This window comes from Phalacrocorax carbo, chromosome 3, assembly GCF_963921805.1.
Source record: "Phalacrocorax carbo chromosome 3, bPhaCar2.1, whole genome shotgun sequence".
NCBI lineage: Eukaryota > Metazoa > Chordata > Aves > Suliformes > Phalacrocoracidae > Phalacrocorax > Phalacrocorax carbo.
In genome coordinates this window covers 84,917,545-84,933,377 of record NC_087515.1, presented here as the reverse complement: position 1 = coordinate 84,933,377, position 15,833 = coordinate 84,917,545, and the positions used below count along the sequence as shown (strand labels likewise).

General features: G+C 38.6%; 1 protein-coding gene across 1 annotated transcript in view; it reads right to left on the bottom strand.

Moving 5' to 3' along the window:
- The window catches only part of MMS22L (MMS22 like, DNA repair protein), a 99,507-nt gene that overhangs the window by 52,437 nt on the left and 31,237 nt on the right, over window positions 1–15,833 (bottom strand). The window contains exons 12-14 of the mRNA XM_064447589.1: window positions 14,037–14,156; window positions 13,390–13,616; window positions 10,425–10,934 (exon numbers count right to left, since the gene is read on the bottom strand). Coding sequence (XP_064303659.1) covers window positions 10,425–10,934; window positions 13,390–13,616; window positions 14,037–14,156 — 857 coding nt within the window. The remainder of the gene's footprint in view (window positions 1–10,424; window positions 10,935–13,389; window positions 13,617–14,036; window positions 14,157–15,833) is intronic.

The following is a 15,833-nucleotide window of genomic DNA, read 5'->3' as shown; positions in this document are numbered from 1 at the left end:
AGGGTCATGTCTCCCCAATGTCTAATAATTACATTGTAAAATCCCTTGATTGCCTGAATATATTCACTCTCCCTATGACATTTGGATAATCACGGCTGTGCTACAGTTAATTATTATTTAACAGATGATCACAGTACTTTACTTTCTGATGTCATCTTTGCACCTAATACAAAACTCCACGTAAATGTAACACACTGAACACATACACACACTGCATTTCCTCCCCAAATCAAGCTGCTGTAGAATATCATTGAATACATAGGTACAGTGTGAATCAGAGAAATTCCCTAGGAGCAAATCTTTAGCAGCTTTAAAATATTTTAGGCAGATACCCAGAACACTTACAGAAGTATTTTCAAATGCACATCGCCAATAGCTAATCAATATATTCCTGTCCAGGAAAACAAAGAATGCCAATGAAAATATTTGCTTTTATTCTCATGATTGACTTTTTGTAAGGAAAACAAGACTGCGAAAAGCAGTAAAAGAAAACCTCATTGTCCTGGCAAGCGCATATGTACTTGCCTGTTCCTCCCTTCTCTTGCCCCTCAATAAAAGATGACACATCCCCAGCTGCAGCGAACGCTCCTGCTGCGTGCATAATGGCTGCCGTGGCTGCCTGTGTAGTCACTGCATTACCATATAGAGAACCAGAAGGTTTCTGTTTCTTAACATGGATTTGCAAGCACACACGTTAAAACAGACTTCGTGCCGCCCTTTGATAACAGCCAGAAATTAATAAATGAACAGAACTATTTGTCAAAAAAAAGTTCACTCATGTATTTTCAGAAAGAATTAGCACAGCTGTATTATCAGAGCCTGTGACAAGCCCACGGTTACCTCTCCGTTCCCTACAGTGAGGGGCTGCAGCCTTGATTATGCCTGTACCTTCCAGCCATTGGCAGGGTCTCAGCATTGCCCTAAGGCTTTAATTAACCCCAATTAGAGATAAACAGGGCCTTCTGGTTGTGAAAAAGAGGAGAGAATAGACCGTACCTTCAGCTTATCGGAGAACTAAGTGAACCACAAACTGTTTTTATTTTTCCCTTCTTGCTCCTCCCAGTAACAACGTCAGGAAGGGACCTCCACAAGAACATGAGATGATGCACGAAGTACTTGTTTGCAGAGAATGCCCTACTCATTCCATTTTATTTTTATGGAGAATGGCATACTATTTCAGGCTCATTTCACATTAGGCACGTTTTCACTGTCCCTGGTTTAGTACCACTGGAAAGAAAGCAGGAGCACTTAGGCATTGGCAATTAATAGCACTTGGACTTGCTCCAAGCCAAATAAAACATGACAATGCACATGTACATGCCCTGTATCAATTAGCTTTCTTTAGAAAATGTCTAAAAGAAAAAAAAAGCATTTTCAAAGTAGTTTTCTAGACGGATTTCAAGACTTGAACACAAAACCACTGTAAACCCAGCACCCTCTTCAGCGGAGCCACTGTGCTGTGCACACATTACGAGCCACCCTCACACTCCCACCTCAGAAACTCCAAGAACTAGTAGGATACAGAACCCCCGGACAGGTTTGACTTTTTGCCCCCTAATACAGGAGATTAAAGAGAGTGTGGATACTACAAAACAAAATTAATGACAGATTTCCAAAGTTAAATTTTATGGCGGATTACAGTTCCAGGTATAGTTTCTTTACCTTCTGATATCACTGAGATTTTGTTCTGTAAGGAAAGCACAGAATGCTGTTTAGGAAGCATCCTTACTAATCAATCACCACCCACATCAAGTGCTTCTTAATATCAAACCACAGAAACATCACTGAAGGGCTGGGTACCATCTCAAGAGTCATTTCGGGAGTTCATCTCAGCAGTCTGGTAAGCTTACAAAGGCTACCCTCTGGCAAATGTTTGTCTAATGCATTGTCTAAAAAGTAGAAAAAAAAAGAAATTCAGTTCCACAACTGCCTCTTGCAGTCTGCCAGAGTGTTGACATTTGCAGCCTACTCTAAATAACCACACTAAACTTCTGCCCCAAATAAAGCTAATTCCTTCTTTACTGGCATGGAGAATGTGTCTTTCTTTGCCATGTTCTTTTACATACTGAATAACTTTGAGCATGTCTCCTCTCAACCATTCCTAGCTAAAATCAGCTCCATCAAACTTCTACAGATTTCCTACTGTCATCATTCACTTCTGTGACCCTCCCCAATTTATGTTTTGTAAATGGACATGTCCAGAACTGCATACAGAACTGCAGCTAGAGACAGAATAAGCAGCTCTTCTCACCTGCAGAAGCTTTATTAACACACCCCATAATGATATTGAAATTTACTTATTTTTCTTAAGCAGAGTCACATTAAGTCCTGCTTCCTAACATCATACAGGTTGCGTGCATGAGAAAGTCACTATTAAAAGTTAGCCAATAGAAAAATGTCAATCAAATTTCAAACTTTCTTACAGCCACTATAGCCTTACAAATTCATGTAAATAAGCATCCATATAAATAGAGGTGAAAACATAAGTACTGTCCCCACTCCACACTCCCTTAAGATACCAGGGAATCAATTTGAACTACCATTCACAAACAATTTTGATTTTCCTCCCCACGCCAGGCAGAAACTGCTAGTGCAGGGACAAAATACTGGGCCTTGCAGCCACCTGTCCTGAGCGGGTAAAGGTTACAAGCAAGGGCAGGATGGACAGATGGGTAACAGCTACGGTAGCTACCTCACTTTAACCAGCCCCAGATGTGGATATCCCCTCTGTTTCTCTTAGCACATGGTGCATGCTACCTCCACATACTTTGACAGTACAGCTGCCACACCAAGCATTGCAGATGCTGTATTAGCATTTCTCCTTCCTAATTTCAGGACTAGGCCTTCACTATTTCCTCTTGCTAATGATTTTTTTTTCTTTCCAAACTATCAAAGTAATTTTAAATTCTGGTTTTGCTGTCCATTTGAACACAGAGAAATACCCTATACTTTTTTTCCACACACAAACTCAGAGAAAGTCTAATTCATCTTCACCTGCTACAACCAGTTGTGCTAAACAGCTCCTCATTTTCAGTGATCTGAAGTGATACCATTAAACACTGATAATACTAAGATAATACAAGTAATGGTCTAGACTTAAACTAATTATGTTCTTCATGAAAGTATTCTCTTACTCCCATAGACTCACACCATTTTACAGTAAAACTGTTTGTAGTTGTAAGGCTGCTCCCTTCTTTTCTCATCCTTTTTTGTTACAATACCCAGAAACAAGTAAACTGGAAGTTGTTTTATGTCCCAGAAGAAATTTCATCATGAGCAAAAGCATCCCAATGGAAGAAGAATCAAATAGAATATCCAGAAAACAGAAAAATAGAAAACAGTAAACAGAAACCACAGAATATATTTAAATTCATCCCTCTGCTTTGTTTAGTCACTGGTTTCATAAGAGCACCAAATTGGTTTTGCTGATGATGTAGTCCCATAAGTTAGTAGTAAGAGAAGCTAATGCTGGTAGTTTGCAGCTGTCAGTAACAGAATCTGAAACAAATCTGGAAAAAAAAAAAGAAGCAGGTGGCTATTTATCATCATCACTGTAGCTATTACTCAGTTTCCAAAGCACCAGTAATGGAGGTGGAGGGAACAAAACCCAAAAGCTTGTTCTACTGAACCACTGAACTGAATTTTTCAGAACTGCACAAACTACTACAATCTGTGTTGTGTTCAGCACCTGCAAGGTGCTTTGCCTGCTTTTTATTTTCCTCCATTAGAGATAAGTATATTCATGTGTTCAGTTAGCATAAGGATTCTCCTTCAAATTATTTCAGATTTTTCTCCTCTTTAAAGGTAAACTTTCTTTAAAACACTCAGGCACAAATTAATTCTCCACTCCAGAGGTTGCCTCCTTTCACAGGGGCTAGCAATGGAGAGAAGAATACCAAGGGAAATACTTTGTGTGAAGCAGAGACACACATGTATAGTTCAGCCCACGTGGATTGACTCGTCTAACCATCCTTGAAGATGACAGTGGCTTGCTCTTGTCCCAAAATGTACACTCGCTGTTTTATCAAACAGGTTTGCGATTCTCTGCGAAGAGAGGAGACCAGAAACATATGTGAATAGATGGTCAGAGGCACAGAGTGCACTTCTGTACACCAGAGAGCCTGAGAACGTCTTCCGGAGCCGGCTCCCCACCTGCTTTCTCCATCCATCTACGCGGACTGTCAGTAGGAGGCAGCATCGACTCTGACAGCAGCAGCTCTGCGCTGCAAAGTAGTTGGGAGCTAGCTTCATTCTTCTGTCATTATATAAGCAAGATGACACTGTTCTCTAATCCAGCCAAAGCTGATAAGTACCATCAACCTGTCACTTCCTACATTTCAAATTCTAACATTGCAGCATCAAAGAGTTTTTACATTTCGATTTCTTTTGCTGGCAGCGGTCGGTAGCCTCTCATTCTCCCACGGTGTTCTAATGCAGCATTTGCACACCGGGGTTACTCCCAGCCTGAATAGCAGGTCATCCCCTACTCACTGAGCTCATCTGCGGCCCATGTGCTAGGCAATTTAGATCCAATCAGCCCTTATTTAGCTCAAGAGTAATGAGCAGCATAGTGACACAGACTTAAGCCTGACCCTCAGGACACTGCTCATCAAGCAGTAAAACTGTGACAAAATCATTCATCTTCCACCCGCTGGCAAGAAATAATACTCGCACTCACTGTATTACTTTTTCAAGATATAGAAAAAAAAAAAGTCCTGAATTTTCATGATGTGAGACATTAATTTGCAGAAAGCTGAATTCCCTTAAACCCCCCTGTTGCTATGAGCTCACCAGGGGGAAATAGGCCTTAGGAGACTGAAATGGAATAAAGAAAATTGCTTCAGCTTTCTTTTCATTTTAAATAAGCCTTAAATCTGACAAGAGATATATATTTCTTCTCTCTTTAGGATATCTTGTAAGGTAACGAAGAAACAATCAAAATTAAGAGATTAGAAAGCTACTTGCATATAATGGTTTTATGGGCAAAGTATTTCTTTGTTTAACACCCAGAACAAAAAAAAAATATTCCATGTGAAAAGCCATTTTCACACCTTGCATGAAGAATAAAAGAAGGAAAACTGAGAGGAAAGTTAATTTGGGGGAAATAGTTTCAAAAGTGAGACCTTTCCATCAGAAAACAAATCTGCGCTTTGTGTCCTTCAGGGAGCACATATTTCTCTAAACAACTGCAGGGTCCCAACCAGCAGGTTCTCAGTACACCTAGATATGATTTTACTCTCTTTTTTTGCTAGATTTACTCTTTCACAACAGTAAGTCTTGTACTGCTGTCAGGTAGGCCACAGAAAGCTTATGTGGATTAATTTTTTTCATAGAAAAAATGGATACAATCGATGAAAAAGAGAAAGGTGTTTCAATATGTAGCACAGGGGACAGAGCTGTGTACATTCATGATTGATGCCTGAGTACTAGACTTGAGTTTCTTTAGCTTTGGGTATCTACCAAGACTGCCTTTGTCTGGGCATCAAGAATCCCAAACAAAGGTCCTTTGACAGCTTTTGTTGTTTCAGATTGTTCTTAAAGTGATTCTAGAACAGAATAGAATAGAATTTTTCAGCTGGAAGGGACTGACAAAGATCATCTCATACAACTGCCTGACCAATTGAGGGCTGACCAGAAGCTAAAGCATGTTGTTAAGGGCATTGTCCAAATGCCTCTTAAACACTGACAGGCTTGGGGCACTGACCACCTCTCTAGGACACCTGTTCCAGTGTCTGACCACCCTCTCAATAAAGAAATGCTTCCTAATGTCTAAACTTCCCCTGGCGCAGTGTTGAACTGTTCCCACACGCCGTACCGCTGGATACCACAGAGAAGAGCTCAGCACCTCCCCCTCCACTTCCCCTCCTCAGGAAGCTGTAGAGAGCAATGAGTTCACACCTCAGCCTCCTTTTCTCCAAACTAGATGAGCCCGAAGTCCTCAGTCGCTCCTCACAGGACATTTCTTCCAGCCTTTTCACCAGCTTTGTTGCCTTCCTTCTAAAGCAGATGCTCTCTATTACATTTTAAACACCAATATGAAATTTATTTTAATCAATTATTCAGCTGTCACGTGGCCACCTACCAATTCAAGACAACAGACAGTGAGTTGCAAACCTGTACTGTTGCTAAACATACACAGGAACTTTCTATAAGCAAAGCATTAGGTATACAGCTCTAGTGCACTCTGTATCTCATTTCATTTCTCTGTATAGTAATACTCTCAGAGTGGAGGACACACAATCAAAACATGTCAGTTTTAGCTAGTCATCTTTGAAGATCAGAATACAAGTGACAAAGGTATAAAACCCCCATTATTTTAGCCCCCCAAAATATTTGGGGACACACATGACACTCAAATCCCTCATAAAGCAGGAAGAAAAAAGAAATAAAGTTTTAATTACCAGAGCCACACCATAAGGCAACAACTGTAGCTAAGAAGACATCCAGTATTCCCACAGAAGATGGTAATAGATTACTTGTAAGGATTTAGGCACAGCAAACCTGTCAAAATGCTGCTATATTCTAAAGCAGTGCTTGTTTCCCATGCTCTAAAGCATTTAGAGACTAAATTTTCTTTACACTCATTCAAACCTCAGTTTTATTAATGGAATAACTGAACTTTAAAAAAAATCCTAAGAATACTTTGAACCATAGGTCAAGTTAGCACAGCAAGGTGCGCTTGCTCCCCAAGCATAAGATCTGTGAAGTCCAAAAGGAAAGACTTATTTCCTTTTTCCACACAGGTTAACAAAGTTAATAGCAACTTTTAATGACTTTCTAATGATCATTCATTAAGCCTGGCAGATCTTAGTGCCAAACTAAGCCCTTCCGACCCTCAGTTCAGTGGTTTAGTCACAGAGTTGCCCTCTGTGCTTATCATGACATCACAGCTGGTAGCTCTAAATATACTCATGGGATGGTATGGGTAAGAGAAGACTCATGCTCTTCCAAACTCTTCTGGATACAGTTTTCAGAAGTTCAACATCAGAAAATACATTTTACAAAGACTAACACTAAAACCCCCGAGGGGGAAGAAAAGGAGGAGGGAGGGGGGGAGGACCATTCTATTCTCCTCCTGAGCTTATCTGCTGACTTACACAGTAACAGAGAGGGGGAGAGAGGCTTCTGTTGGCCTCGCAAAGCTTCCCGCAGGCTGTTTTGATGGCAAGTATAACGCAAAAAAAAAAAAATTACAAATGTCTATACATTTCCATAGCAAAGATATACTGGATAATCCATTCCTATCGTGATTTCTCTCACAACCTCAAGGCTAGACACACTCTGAACAGATAGAAACATCCAGTTCTGCTGTTATCCATCACCCAATTATTAATGTAACTTTTAATTAGAGACAGGTTTACCTGATCAGTATTCCTGTAGAGCTCATGAAATTTACACACTGAAATTTTCAATAACTTTTCATGTCCTTCAACACTGGCAGAACAGTACAAACAGGCATAAATACATAAGAATTGTTTAAAAAATAAAATTACCATTTACTATGTTATTTGGTTTTTGGCACTTCTCATTTCTCCTGTGGGAATCAGTAGCAAGTCTCCCTGAAACTAGGCAAAGATGTTTGGAGTACAGCAGTTATTTTACACCTGGGCACGTACTTGCATTTTTATAATCCTGTAACTCAGTGCTAATATGCTACAAAAACCAAATGGCAGGATGACGATAATGAGAGAAAGCTCATGTCAGAGCAACACCTGATTACAATATAAGACATTCTAACATGTTTCAAGCACTTCTTTTAAGCACAACAGATTGCGATGCTGAAACCTACTGTTTCCAGGCACTCAGCAGATTTCTCTGAGTCTGTGTCCATTTTACAGTGAGTTCTGTCAAATCCATTAAATGCCTGTGTTTTTATAACCTAGGGTTTCTTTTTGTGTCATCAGGCACTCAGATGACAGGTAGTGCTAGATATTTGGGACAAATGAAAGCACACATGGACAAGCATCCTGCATTTACGTTTCATTAAAGAAGAAAAAAAATCAGGATTCTAAAACACTGCTCAAAACCAGAAACAAAAAAGAAAGGAAAAACTTATGTCTGAGCTAGAAGTTGAATGCTCCAAGTAAACACAGGAATAAAGTGTTTTGCATTTTTATTTGGGGGAGTTTCTTGATTGTTTACTGTTTATTTTACGTATCTTAAAAAGGAGACTGTATTAAAGTACAATCTTACACTTCCTACTGAATCTCGCTTTGAAGATCAAATACTTGGAAGTGCCAGCAAGTAGCATCTTGTTTCCAATTATCCACTCACCACATATCAAAAACTAATAAAAATGAGTTGTCCTGCCAAGTCATAGTTCTATTTAAGTATATGAACGCCAAAATAATCATAGTGATAACCATAAATAAAGTAGTTTTTTTTAAAAAAAGGTTTATTTAAAACAGTCTAAGCATAGGTAAATACAACAATCAAAAGCTACCGGTACTTCTCTAGCAGGCAAGAAAAATACAAGAAAAACCTGGAAAGGGTTATTTTAAAACACAGTAGTGTAAAAATGGTGAAGGTGGGGGTCTCTTTTCAAATTCCTTTTAAGAAAAAAGAAAGGAAGAAAACAACCGCACTTTCAAAACCTTGTATGCCAAGTTCTAGCCCAGAGCAAGATTTCACTGCTATGTTACAAACCCTTGAAAATAAAGGTTTATAATGGAAATGCTGACAGACCCTTAACCATAGCAGCATGAATAGCTATAATTAAAAGAAGAGCTTTTGGCTACTCCTCACTCTGCAGATGAAAGATTGCCATTTTTACAGTATCCTCAAATAAAAGCAACTGGGAAACCAGGATTACGATTCTAGCAATCCAACAACATATGTTAAAGGGGACTGCTAAAAGTAGTTTACATTTTAAGCTTTAAATACTGAGGCATTTAGTTAGCGTAACCAAGTCAGTATTTTCATAATGACTTAATCAGCAATAAAGAACGCTCCTGTGAGCCATCACCTGGGTTAGCAGAAGGTAGCACATGAAGTTATTATTTCCTAACAGGAAGCAGTAATTTTCCTGTTCTATACAGCCTGAACATCAAAGCGTTTCATAAACATTAAGGATTTAAGCCTCTCCCTTGATGGGATAAATAGGCAGGTAACAGTAACCAAACGTATCAATACAGAAGCTGAACTAAACAGTTAAAAACAAGGCTCTAATAATCTCCCTCATACCAATTTGAGCATGTTGGTAATTCAAAAATTTCAGTAGACCTGCTTTTTGTAAGAAAAGGTATGAATACTCTCTTGTCCCTTGCCCCTGTGATGACCTGAGAAGTCCATAATGAACGTCTATGCCCTCCTCTCTGTGTTACAAGAGGACCACATAACCCCCAGTTCTGGAAAGCTTCGGAACAATGCTAAGTTATGAAACAGGCAACTTTTACACCAGTCTCAAATTTCTCTCTGTTTCATCTTTAAAAACCATACAACAAATGCTGTGTATTAGCTAATGGAGAAAATGTCAAAGTATTTTTGAAGTCTCCAATTTATTCCAGTAAATACATTCAGTTGAACTGAAATAATAAATAATAAATCAACTAAACTTAGTTTCCTGCTTCATCTTTTTTTCAAAAGACTGCCTGAAAAAACAGTTGTCTTTGGATGTATAAGCTATTGACAGCTGCAGTCAAACTACTAGACAATAACAAAGAACCTAGTTAAAGAGAGATCTTGCATATGGGCCTGACTATTCCGATTATGCGCTCATCCACTGCTCTTTCCACATATTTCAGTCTTGTGCATTTGAAGTAATCACAGATCAATAGCTGCCTCTTAATATCTTATAAAAAAAAGGCAGTTTGGGCTTCAAACTGGAGGACTACCACTGAAAGGCATCAGTAGACAAAAATATGCTTATTGAAGGGCACTGTGGATGTTGAAAACTGAACTAGTACATCAAAGCAAAACCGCTTGAAAGTCATAAAATATGATTTCCTTCTCTCCTATTGAACCCCAAACAAGTATTTAAATCTCCGTAACTGTAGTATTTGATTGCAACCTTGGTGAAAGAGAAAAAAAATAGAAAGAAGAGCCTAAAAAACAGAACAGATTCACCAAAGGAAAAAAAACACCAAACACCAAAAACCCCTAACTTAAGTAATTTAGTACAGATAATAATTTTGAAACGTCCTGTGCCAAAAGAAAGATGGATGACTTTATACAGAGCCACTAATTCATAACAGAAATACCAGGGATGTCAAACCTAATGTCCTGAAATAGTAAGGAAACACTTCTAAGATTCTAAATGCAGTGAGGTGTTGGTGGATTTTAAAATTTAACACATCATTCGCAGTCCTCCATAGATTTCTTTCCTTTTACTCCATTTCAGTAAGAAATTAATATGAACTACAGCTTAACCCTAAGTACAAAACCAACATGCCAGTCTATAACCACAATTTAACTCAATAACTTACCGAAGTCTGGCGAGAACCACCTGAAGAAAATTCAGGACCACACTCAGTTCAGCTCCTCGACAAGCAGGCAGCAGCATAGTAAAGCCATCATTTAGCAACTTTTCCTCAGAAAGGCTCAAGTAGCAACTGGTCTCAAACACTTCTTGGACACCATCAATGTAAGTTGAAAGTAGAGTCCAGAGATTTTGTTTCTGTGTGTAGTCATTTTTGGTTACTAAAAACTCCTTTGCCTTATCACGGAAAGCATTTGAGAGTTTCTCAGCTAGGACACTAATGTCCATGTTCTTCTCAACATAAATCAAAAGGAAAGCACAAAGGCCTCTCCAGATGAGAGCTCTCCGAGACACAGTGATGGAAGACGGAGTCAGGAAATCCAGAAGATCCAGCACTCGACTCACTATATCTTCTGTCTCTGCAACAGTTGCCAGCATGAGGAACATGTTAAAAAAGTTCTGCAGCCCCACTTCTGTCAGCTCCTGCATTCTTCTCCGATGGAACTTGGAATAAATTCTACATTAAAAACAAACCAAAACAAAACCAAGGAACAGAAAATTTCTTAAAGTATGCAACTTTCTATCTGCTTGATACACTAAAATTGTATTTTCATGGTTTTAGTTTACAGTGATTGTCTTCCAATAACCCTTAATTTTTAAATATCCTCTTTTCCCTCCCCTATTCTATTTTTTTTTGGCTAGTGGAACAAACGTGCCATTTCATCTTCTGCTCCCAATACAAGGTACACGTGAAGGGTTTTCAATCCCAGGTACAGCCTAACCTTTCTCCCTTACCCAACCTCTGGCACAAAGTTGAGCACAATGTTATGAGCAGACTCTGTGATGGGTGTCCTCCATACCATGCCTTCACATCAATCAAATTTAGCCTATGAGGGCCTGCTAGGAAAGGAAGTTGCCAAGTGACATCTCTTAGCAACAGCAAAGAATTCCTGTACCCCAACTTCTTCCCTAGAAACTCCCTTATTTCCATGTGGCACAAAGAAAATTCCAAAAAGACCAGGGACCCTCCTTCCTTTGGCTACCGATTCCTGTTCTTGTATGCCCATGCCTGCTGCGATCAAAGGGTCACCTACATAACCATCACCGCAGTAAAAGGGAGAGGAAAATTTCTGATGGAAAGCTCCTTTTCTCCACAGTGCTTTGCCAAAGTCTGTACTGACCTGTATTGCACACCTACTCTATGGACTGTGGACTACAGGTTGGAGAGAAAACAAGGAAACTGAGGTGTTTGGGAGAGCAACCACTAAGCTTTAAGCTGTATTGCCTATATGACAGTGCTCAAGTCATACATAGCTGATGGTGAGAAGCACTGTTACTTCACAACTTTAAAGTGGCTGATGAAACACAGAAAGCTTTTACATAGGTGTCTTTTCTGTGACCTTTGCTTGGATCTGGACTTTTAAATAAATGTCACCATCCCCACAACAGAGGAATAAAATGAAAAGGCTTGCTTAACTTTTTGATTTGTGTGTTTAAAACCTTGGGTATATCCTTCACCTTTAATTTAAAGTAAGTTCCACATACAGTAGTTAAACATCCATAAATGCTGTTTTCCTAGTCTGTCACCTGGAAAAATAGCTGGAAATGGTGCTGAGGTTATCAAATCTAGCCACCAAAAATTGCAGCAAATCCAATTAATGTTGTTTAGTAGTAAATTACTACTGACAGGCATTTTCGTTCTTCATGCATCAATTAATGCTTGGTTAGCTGCTGAAAACAGAGTTCATCCCAAAATCATAGCTGTAGGCTGTTAAGTTTTGCTACTTGTGTAATTGATTTATTCAAGGTAGAAATGATGAATACTGGTTGAGCAGACTGACACAGTGTATGTTGTGTATTATTATTATTCCCCCTCTTAAATTAGGGAAAGTAACAAGCTATAATAGCACAAAAATGCAAGTATAATTTGTTTTCAGTAAAAACAGAGTAGGCTAATTAAAATTACTAACTAAAGCAAGACACTGATTCAGCATCCAACAACATATTTTTTTGTATGTAGTTGCAGTAATTTTTAAACCTGAACTTTACTGACTGTAACAACTCATGAAGTGTACATAGACATTAGGTATGTTTTCCTTTTCTGACAGCCAAGATAACCCACCCTTCTTTCTTGGAAGAAACATACCACAGAGCTTTGTAAGGTGTGCATACATGTGCATTTTTAACGTATTTATTACTTGCATACAAAAATATTTTCCTAATACTTAATAAAGTTTTAATTTTACTAATGAATAAACAAAATATTTTTTAAAAAATCAAAACAAAAAACCCAAACCAAAACTACTTCTAAGTCTTCTATATCCAATGCAAACAAAAAATTTAAAAAGGAAGCATCTTTATGATCAGTACAATCTCATTTCTATAATAAAAGTTTTAAGGATTTTGATTTAGAGCATATATATTATGGTGTTTTCATACCATGACTGACCATCCCTCTTAATTAGTATGTTTCAAAATGAAAAATTAAAGCCCTCACAAAAAGAAGATTGTGAGAAGTTTTGGAAACTGTGAAAAACAAAATGGAAATATACATGAAATTGCAGGCCTAGCAAGAGCCCGTCTGCACGTTCTTGGACAACACATGGCTTAGAGGCAGCTCAAACAGATTTTCTGTGCTTTAATTGCATTACCTGTCTGGCAGTAGGGTTGTACCACTGCATAGGTTGCCAGTGTACCAAATTCCAAGACCGTGAGATGAAGTAAATCATCACAGGCTATGGATGCCAAGGTGATTCTTGGATCCAGCTCCTCGACCCTGTCACAGCCTCAGCTGGCAACAGGAACTTCACGGAACAACTGCCTTCTTCAAATTGTGAATCATCCTGGATCCCTCATCCCTTTACTTTCTCATGAGCACAGTACCCACCCTGCTTTGATATGTGGCTGAAAGGGCCACGCAATCTGACTGACTAGACATCTTACAACAGGAGATAAACTAATTGCAGCCATACCGTCCTTTAATTTGTTTCCAAGGATGTACGCCGCTCTTCTCTGTCTCTTCTTTCATAATGTGTGCCAAAATGCTGAGAAAAATGAAGTAACTGTTGCTGGACTTGTACAGGGTAGGGATCTGCTGTTCACAGCAGCAACTTTTCACCAACTCAAGCATTGACAAAGAAGTTTTACCAACATTTGCCAGATCCTTCAGACCAAGCCAAGGAACAGTAAAGCAACTGTTCTAAAAAAATAAATGAAACCAGAAAAGATTATAAGTAACAATAAATGTTAATATTCCAAAGGCAATATGATGCAATCCTTCACACAGACAAAAGTACATGTTCCTACCGCAACTCAAAAAATAAAAATGCATTGTAACTATATGCAAAGTGTTTTTACAAGGTCTTAAAATCAGTAGTCCTGATGAAAAACAAGAGTAAAAATATAATTCACTCTATTGTGACAAAATGTAATGGACCATAACGTATATTTAACCGTAACTCCTTAAATAAATACAGCAAATGTAGGGATACTGTCATTGACAAGTCAGTTTTACAGAAGTGTAGCAATCAAGCTTGGCTAGAGGAAAATCAGAATTAATCGCTATAAATTGAGGACTGTCCACTTGCAATTCTACATTTTTATATATTCACCTACTTACCAGGTTCTTGCTGTAATAATCCCAGAGTATGGTCACAATTGATAGGTTCAAGTCCCAGAAACAGCACAAAGCCAAACAGCACTGAAGATGCATTCTTAAGTGTTCCTCTAACACACCAGTCTTGAAAAGGACATAAGAAGTTTATTGTAGAAGGGGAGCATCACCTTGTCTACACATAAACCCAATACTACCAGACCATTAAGAATAATTTCCTAATATAAAAATTATTTTATTTACATAATGTTGAGTAAATTAATCTACTAATATGAGCAATGAACTAGAAGATAAAAGCTGACAATTGCATCCTGCAATCCAGCGGATATAATAGTTCATCACGCACCCTTTCAGGCATCCATAGAGTTACAGACACATTAAGATAACAGCCAACTCAATATTGTGAGCCTAAATTGAAACATGACTGCATGGTACAGAACCTCACAAAACAGTAAATGGGGCATTAGCTATACTGAATGCATGAGTCAGATGAATGCTCAAGCCCTTCTGTCATGTAAGTCTAAAGGAAAGCTCATTCACCACTGATACGGAGAGAAGGTGCAACTATCTGAGAGCTCATGTTTCTTTTTATAATATTCCAAACAGGAGGATCTTCCTGAATCATGTTCCTTCTCTGCAACATAGCTACATTGCTAACATCCCAGACAGCTCTAAATCAAGGGCAAATAAGTCTCCCAACACTGCAGAGAAGCAAAAAAGTTCCCACACCACACTTTTTGTATTCATCAATTCCAAACTTTGCACACAAAAGGAATACGGCTCACAGGAAGGAAAATAAGAAATTCCAAACAATTTGAACACAGTGAAGCACTTGGGTTGTAATTGTGAGATACTGAGAGTGGGATTCACCTCACCTCGTTTTTGATGTCAGCAAAATTGGACTTGCATCAGAGTTAGGATATTAGGAGCTCCATGCTCAGATTGAAATCACATGTTTAAACCAGCCTATTTTAGACATTTACTTTAGGATTATAAATATCAAATTATATGCCCTGGAAGGGCTTTATTGACTCCACTGACTATAAGAGTGGTTTAGTGCACCAGCCTGAGAGTACTTGTTTTAAGGGAAGACTATTAGACATGTAAGTTTAACACATCTTTGGGATAGTAGCGAACCTGTTCTGTGACAAGAGAAAGCCCTGACCTTCTTCTAGATTTCAAATACATCTAGACACTATATAGGCCTGGAATTTCTAAAAGCGTAAAATGAGCTAAAGAGGAATAAAAAGGCTAAGAAAAAAGGTACAGGATGAGTTTTATGACTCAAAACCATAGCCCTAGGAAGGGGAATGAAGAAAACTATGCCTCAGATGAATACTGGGAAGTTATCCTCTTCAGTTCCAATTACAGTGTTAGGTCCTGAATTATGTCCCAAGCTCAGGCAGCTCAGAAAACGCTTGCAAAAAAAAAAAAAAACACCCAACCAAAAACCACTGGTGCCACATGATAGAAAAAAGATAGCATTAGGTTGTGTTGGGTTTTGTTGGTGGTTTTTGTTTGTTTATTTGTTGGGGGGGTTGTTTGTTTGTTTGTTGTTGTTTTTAAATAGTCTTTCATTAAGTACCTGTTAGTAGAAGCCCAGGACTTCTGCTCTTACCTACAATGTTACTTCTTATGGCTTACTATGTCTTAGAGCTGGTTTGTTTCCTGTTTTCAGTGCTACACAAAGGAGTTATTAACTTATCTCAACCTGGCTAGACATTCATGTGGAAAACATTATTTGCTACACTTTATCAGAACACTGTCAACAATTACACTGACCTTCTACAACAACTTCTCATC